General features: G+C 40.3%; 1 protein-coding gene across 3 annotated transcripts in view; it reads right to left on the bottom strand.

Moving 5' to 3' along the window:
* Positions 1-216: 216 nt before the first annotated feature.
* Positions 217-8,084, bottom strand: part of LOC131686709 (protein rhomboid) — a 224,227-nt gene continuing 216,359 nt past the window's right edge. For all 3 annotated transcript variants that reach the window (XM_058970627.1, XM_058970630.1, XM_058970629.1), the window contains 6 exons: positions 3,888-4,000; positions 3,571-3,688; positions 3,143-3,285; positions 2,955-3,076; positions 2,723-2,869; positions 217-2,501 (listed from right to left, as the gene is read on the bottom strand). In XM_058970627.1, coding sequence (XP_058826610.1) covers positions 2,191-2,501; positions 2,723-2,869; positions 2,955-3,076; positions 3,143-3,285; positions 3,571-3,688; positions 3,888-4,000 — 954 coding nt within the window. In that variant the 3' untranslated portion in view covers positions 217-2,190. The remainder of the gene's footprint in view (positions 2,502-2,722; positions 2,870-2,954; positions 3,077-3,142; positions 3,286-3,570; positions 3,689-3,887; positions 4,001-8,084) is intronic.

Here is an 8,084-nt window from a genome sequence, read left to right as displayed (position 1 = left end):
ATTGGAGCCTATCCAAACATTAAATCGACCCACTCGTCGGTACGAGGAGACACGCTTCGGTCGCGCGAATTCAGTGTCATCTTGCTCGTTACAGCCAGGAAATTGAGCTTGCCTGGTAACGGATATCTCAAGACCCACGTGCGTCTGCGAGAGAAACTTGGTAGCCTTCAGCGAAGGGAAATGTCATCAAAGTGTTGCAGTAAGAGAAGCGTTGAGTTAATTTTCGTATTTTTTATTAAAGTTTTTCGTGGCAATTTTTGCCAGTTTTTGCTCTTGCATATACTTTTTTCGCATACAATAATTTATTATAAATACATCCTATTAGAGTTTTTTTCGGTATTTTTTCGTGTGAGATAATAATACATTTTTTTCCCAAAGGGGACGCCATAATCTATTCACGTGAGAAAATGAATGCGTTTTCTGCTTTTGCCTGATATTGTATACTTACGTTTGTTGAAAAAGTGATATCAAATTTACTGGCAGTGGTGCTTAAAATCTGGAAAAAGCACTTTGATTTGCATCATTTGTACTTTCAAGAACGGATTACCTGATTATTTGGGAGAGTGGAGTTCCATTTTTATTTATTTGGTTCACTTCTATTTGGTAAGGCATATTCGATTTTTGTCGGAATCGATCTCGTCTCAAACGCAAACATTTCCTAGGGAAAGACAATTTCATAACAGGTGCTGGGCGAGAACTGCTCTGCTTCCGAAATAATTTACGGTATAAAAATAAATAAATCTTCTTTGGCTTTTCCTAATAAAACAAAAATAATGATAATAATATAAAGACACAAAAAACAATTAGGATTGTGCTTAACAGAATCGATTCATAACAGTTTGTCTCTTTGCAAACGGAACAGAGAGAACGGGAGAGTGAGAGAAGGGATGGGATGCGGCGCGGTGGGTCCGTGTCACATTCCATCACGGAGGACGTATTTCACTGTTTGACGGCTATATCTCGATTGCATTGTTAGACAAAAATAATAATAAATAATCGCTTAGTTCTTTGTGATTAATGACTTGAATAAGTTGAGTGTATTTTTGTCTCTACAATACTTTTTGTTCTATTCTCTCTAGAAAGTCGGATTTACTTAGGTTAAATGAATAATAATTATAATAGTAGGTTCATAGAAATTTGACTAGAATTATTGATTTCTTTCTTTTGCAGTAATAATGCAACATTAATGCGTGTTTTTAAATTACTTTTCCCAATTCAGAGTGTAACGAAAATTCTTTTTTTTTTCTTGTTTGGATCGGCAGTATATACCTATTTGCATTGAGGTTAGTGAGTAAATGTACAGAATAAATTTGCTTATTTGCTTTCCAAATTCACTGAATAATTCGAAAATGTGGTTTTGGATTGGACTCGGATTAATTATATTGCTATAAAAATTCACATATTTACAAGTTTTACTGGACTTGATTAGGAGATCATCGGCTCCTTCGATTTACGATATTTGCTAACTATTATCATCGTGGTTTCAGGTGATTTGTTTAAATGTCATTTACAGTCTTTGGTATCTTGGATCGAAATGGAACGTCTCACGGTTCGTTTCGCCATATCAAAATGGCTGCCCGTGCGAAGGAGTAATCAGTTCAAATAACTTGAACGATAAGTAATGCACTTTTTCTCTATCGAATTCACTGAAATGTTACGTATTTGTTTGGAGTTCATGGTTTCATGCTACGTACGCAGCTAGTTCGATTGTCGTGCCAAACGTTCGCATTCATTCCGCTTGTAATCTTTACAAAACATCACACTAAGCTAATCCGATCGATCGTAGCCTGCTGCTGTGCGAAGGATCAGACTGTCGAGGTCACTGAGCTTGCTTTCATTCATTGCTGTTTCGATTCAAGATGCTAGTCCCGAACAAGTGATCGATGATGCTAATTGTAAACATACACGTAAATAGAAAATAAGTCTATACACAAATCACAACTTTTTCCGAGGCCCTTCAATAGTTCAATTCCGCATGCACAGCCTCGACATTTCACTAGTCTCTATACGGTACCGAAGACTACACGTTTCGTTCGCTTCTGAATTTTATACTCTTCCGCTCGACCCCAAACTAGACGAAGAAAGTTTCAATCAGGGGTGCGTTTAGAACGCCTTCGAGTACATTCGAGTGTGTATTCTTTCCAAAAACCTCCACAAGTGCGGTTGCGTGTGTGTGTGGATGGCGGTTTTCTAAAATCCAAAATTGTTGAAAAGATGCTGCTTCAGTACCTGTTCGCCCTCCTCCTCTAGCCTCTGCACGGTGACGGTGTTGACCAGGTTGAACACAACGGCGAAGATTGTACACGCTGCGTACACTCCGAGCGCCACCCACCAGAGCAGCTGTTCGTGCAGTTTCTGCTCGAAGTTCTTCAGCACCAGCAGCCCGATCGTTAGGCCGGCCAAAGCTCCCGTCAGGTGGGCCACGTACGATACGGAAGGAGCACCGCTTTCCGGTTCCACTGAGTACCGAGAGTAGATCGCGAAACCTACGTCGCAGGATGCTATGTTTTGGATGGAAGAAGAAAGGTAAAAGAAATGGGTTAATATTTGAGATCCAGGTTTTTAAGGAATTCGGATAAGAGGCGATTCACTATGGATTTTGTTCTATCTATTGCAAAGCTGTTTGCTGTCGCCGCAGAGCAAAATCTATAATGAATATTTATTGTGACGTGTGTCCTGTCGCCTCGTGTGCGTATAGCTTAATAAGTACTGAAATACTAACCGAACAGGAATATCGCCAACAATCGAATAACGCCGTACTGCATATTTCGGTAGTTCAGCATTACGTTCGCTAGATGAGCAGCTAGTAGGGCATAAACTCCTCCGCTAGCACCGACTAGGTAAACTTCGGGATCGAACACACTCGTACCTGAGTAGACACAAAATAGAGAGAATAAAAATAAGTTAATGCATTGCTCGAAACTTTATCGAAATGTAGGAGGTTCGAAACATACCTAGTGATCCAGCAAGCACGCCTGCCAGATAGACACAACCGATCCTAGTTGATCCATGTACCATCTCCAATGGTAATCCAACTAGGAGTTGAACGACTAAGTTGAAACCGAGATGAAACCATCTATGCGCAATGAGAAGAAAAGTGTTAGCAATCTTTTTTGGAATTAGTTGAATTCGGTTAACTCACCCGGCATGTAGAACCATGTAGAATAGGAACCGCCAGACTTCGTGCCGTTTATCTGGTCGGTAGATGAACATCGAGTCAATTGGAACCGGTCCGGCCGGATCCGCCTGTCCCGAGGTCAACGTGTGGTAGGTGAAAAATCCCAGCTGTAAAAGAAGTAAATACGCACAGGTTGCATAGTTAGTTACCACCGTATTTTAAGGGTCTTTTGTAAGTGGTGGAGAGAACGATCTGATGCCGGCGGGAAGAGATCACACTTTTTCGACGACAGACTGTCGCCTAACCTGGACCGTGAGAGCCAACGCGCGAACAGATTTTTTCTTCCTGAGATCATTTCTCCACCACGCTTGTAGGATACCATTGCCTGCATATATTATATGTTGTATATGCAGTGATATAATAAAAGTATAATAAAAAGGAAGGGTACATACCTCAACTAATGTAACTAATATCACAAATAATGGAGGCGGACAGCATGAATAATTGTCTGCATAATATTTTCGATCCCGCTCTTCGGGGAGCACTTCCATTGCAATTACGTGCACCATTCTGGAAAGAAAGAATGCCAAGAAGACAACACAAACATGAACGATAAGTGAAAAGAAAACGTTTTGATTCACTCAGAGCTTTCGCCGGAGCTTGGGAGGATCGCGGATTGCACATGCATGCATAGACAGGGGTAAGAGAGATGTACAAATTAGCATTCAAACAGGTATGGGGCGCAAGCGCAAACACAGAACTCACTTACCTCTTGAATAATGGTGGATCTTCAAATATCAGATGAAAATCGTTCTCCGAACAAACTTCACGATCGCGATGATGTACTGCACACTTGAAACTACGCGACCGCTTGCCGCTCATCTGTTTCGGGGAGGGGAGAAACATGGAAGAGAAAAAAAAACGGAATGACATTAGCGATTATGATTTGAGACATTTGGCTTGGATCGAAGTGCAGCGGGAGGGCGTAAGGCTGGTCGCGAGAAAGAGGAGAAAAAATCGGTTAACATAAAATTGCAATCAAGCGGTGTAATATTTTTACTATTGCTATTATGGGAAGAAGAAAAAAACACTCTGGTGAAAGTATAAATTAAAATAATTAAAATATTAGCTATTGTGTTCCGAAAAATCGAGCTCATCAGCTCGAGTGTGTCTACTAGCCGCATGGAACGCGCCGGGCCCGGCTGCGGTGGCTCATTTTCCCTTCGAAAACAATTGCGAGAAAAGCTTCGGGTGCCCCGTAACAATCGAAAATTTCCGAGAAAACAACGCTTTCAGTCTCTTGGCTGCAGCGAGCCTTTTCCCGAGCGTAACTTGAGACTGGCTCATATTAGATAATTATGGGCACTTCTTTGCTGACTGGTTTGTGCTTTCTACGCCAGCCCAACTAGATTCCAAATCAGAGTCAAAAATTAGTGGTAAAAATGAAAAAAAGTAAATGACCACAGACAAGCAGACATGCCAGTAAAAACAAATTCCTAACTTTTCGGTCTGTTCAAGTTCATCATCTCAGGGACGCATCAGCGGAAATTTTCTCATCTACTACGAACTCGGGTGCTCAAAATTTGGGTAATATTATTAGTCAGTATGGTAAATTTACACGTGAATTCTTTTCATTATATCTCGACTTCGGTTTATGGTGTTAAATTCAACTGTCAAAATTAATTTCGATGGAATTTTCGGGCGAGCCGTTATTTGCCAAGCATAGTACAGCATAATAGTAAACAATCGAGAAATGAAAAGTTGGATTTTAATGTTTCGTGTTCCATGAGTGTTGGTGTGAACTTTGATACATCGTCTAACTGACAACAAGTTAGTGTCAGTTACTGACGAGTGGAATACGAAACATTAAAATCCAGCATTTCAAAGTAACATCTTGTGCTTCATGAAAATCTGTTTTTTTCTGTTTCAAAGATGGCTGCTTCTCTCGGTTTTATCAGTTAAACCTTAATTTGGGATGTCTTTGGCGTACACAATTTAAATCATATTTGCGTTAAGTGTTCATTATAGAATAATATGTGCGTGTATTTGTGTAAAACAAAATTATCATTGACAACTGTTATCACCTTGCTCAGATTTGTTCTGTTTTGCTTGCAAGTCCATATTTATTGTTTTTAACATGTTATAAAGTGTAGGAAACGTATAAAAAGTGAAATAATATGCAACTAAGGGAACTACTCAGCATTGATCCAGTGAGATTTATGTGTTCGAAGATAGCAATCTACTTCGCAGCCAAACGCGTGACTGTCCTATAGGGAGGGATGTTCAGCAAACCCGCTAAGAATGTTCCTAAATTAAAACTTTAATTGACATCAGTGACCCGGTTTTGACGTGTTTGCTTTGGTACAAATTTTACCGACTCTACGCTACAATTAACTGCACGGCTGAAACTTTATGCAAAAATTATATTTTCGCATGGCGCCACATGACCATACTACTCAAATTTGACGCATTTCTTTTAATCGTCCTCTTTTTGTAGGTATGTTGAGTCTTGTCTTTATTTTGATTTTGACTTTTGCTCTTCAATTATCAGAACCAAGCAGGAGAAACCACTTCAAAGTTTTGTTCGAGTATCACGAAAATCCTAACTACTCACACACCAAACTAGCGAAATTGTTGAAAGTTCGTCGGAGGCCAGGAAGCCTGAATAGGGGAAAAATCAAACATCGGAAGCCGCAGCAATGACAAAAAGAGCGTAGCTCCAATCTTTTCGTCCGACAAGTTGCAAACAAGCTGGAAGTGTCTGAAGTTTTTTCGTGCTGTTTTGACTAGATTTGGCATGTTGCCATTACGAAAAAACAGGTGCTTTATGCCGCTAACAACGTACAGGTGGTACACAATGACAAGAACGCTTCCAACACGCCAGAGCTCGGCCCACTCGAGAAATATGGGGCCATCGCCAAAAGAAACCGGTAGAAGACACTATTGGGAAGCGAGAAGCAGTTTAAGGTATTTATGTTCTGAAGCAAACAAATTGGATGGGGATCTGATGACAGTATTCAAACGAAAGGTCCGACATTTCGGATTCAGTCAACTGAGAGCTAAGCAGAATTTTTTTTTGTATTTCGCTCAAATTGCATAAAAATTGGTAATTTTTATTCGTGCGTGAATGATCGCGATTGCATTCATCTATGTGTATCATAGCACAGGGTTCGATTTTACAACTGTGTGATCCTTTGCATATTCGCGTGTGTTCTTGAATGATCGCGCGGACCACGAATCGAGTTCTTAATGTTTAGTGAACGGCTCAGATGTTAGAAGAGAGTGAGTTCACCCATAGCACAAAAGTTCCCGGTTATGTCGCCATGGAACTTACAGTTTAGTGTATTTGCGCATTATTTTTTTTATTAGATTGGGCCAACTGAAGGCCTGTATCTAGGCTGCTAGGATCGAGGGTAGCGACTTCTGGATGTAACGGATTCTAGCGCCCGCAGGATCGCGCTTGACACCGTACGTCTAAGTGCTGCTAAAACGTGCATTTAATCACTGGGGCGTTTTGATGATTGCGAGATGGCGAGTCTAGGTGTGTGATAACGATAGTGAAGAATTCGAGCGAATGTGTTTTAGTTTTGCGCAACCGTGTGGATTTTTGAATATTCGTGTGGGCAGCGAGTCTTATGTTTAATTTCGAGTATACGACACAGATGTTTAAACTGAAAGCATGGTACTAGGGTGCTTGATCCGAAGTCTTATCGCGAATGATACGAGCGTTTCTATGTTAACGTGATTAATCGCGTGAGCATTTTGATGTCGCGTATGCTAGTGTGTTTATAACTTCGCATGTTTGAATTCGTTTATATAACCGAGAAGCCGTTTGTATGTTCACGTGGGCCTTTGAATATTCGCACTATCGTCATTCTGATGTTTAATTTTGAATGTTCGCTTCAGATGAAGGATGAATGCGAGCTCCCCCATCTCACTGGAGTTTCCAACTACGGCGCCCTGAGACTTGTTGTCTAGTGTATAAAAGTTCCGTAATCAAGAGTGAGAGCTCCCGGACAAGTTTGATTATGACCGCGTGAAAGCGGGCGTTTGTATGTTGGGACGTGGGACCGCGTTTATATATTTGTGAGTGCTACGTCCTTGACGTAATCGCCGAGACGTTGGTATGATTGCGAGGTCGTGGGCGTATGGATAGGTAAGTAATCGTGTTTGCGACCGGGTTTGTATTATTACGAAAGCTTCGAGCGTTTGTATGTCATTGGGGACGTTCTTGTTATCGCAAGGGTGTTTGTGTGTCACGTATGATAGCGCATTTGTTATTTCGGCGAATACTACTGCGTGATAATAACAGTTTTATCACTACTGAGGCGTTTTGCAACCTACATCAACTTTCTCTTACAAGACAATATGAAAAGCTACAATCATTGTCAATAGGATATGACACTTATGTGCAATAGAAAATAAAACTTTAAATGAAGATTAAGGAATATCTAGTATTAATTGTTGATGAATGTATCAATTATCAATTATCAAATTGATGTGCTAAGTTTGTTCAAACTGATACATGTAATATTGCTTGAAGATGTTTGCAATACAGTCAATCCTATCAGTCTAGACGAGGAAAGTAATATAAGTTGCTTATATTTGGGAACATAGCCACATTATTTGACGGATTAGTCAACGGTGATATTGGTTCATTAAAATAATTAGCCATATTTTGAATTGATATGGTACAAATAACTTGACTAACTCAATTAAATTTGATACGTGGTGCAAATTGAAGGATATTCAATTTAGATTATATGTTATGAATCAACAACCATAGAATACTGCATCGGTCTGGTTCTAGTTGGATATTGACAGCGAAAATAATTCAATCTGTCAGTCGTCGGGGCACCCCGTCGCTTGTATCCTCCACCTGAAGCACGCACCGTGTTGCTACCGGATTCTAGCGACGACCGCAATAGAAGAGCTCCACACTACAAATCTATAAGCATACAAATTG

Source organism: Topomyia yanbarensis, chromosome 3, assembly GCF_030247195.1.
Source record: "Topomyia yanbarensis strain Yona2022 chromosome 3, ASM3024719v1, whole genome shotgun sequence".
NCBI lineage: Eukaryota > Metazoa > Arthropoda > Insecta > Diptera > Culicidae > Topomyia > Topomyia yanbarensis.
Note: the sequence above shows the minus strand (reverse complement) of the source record. Positions and strands in the feature narration are given on the sequence as shown.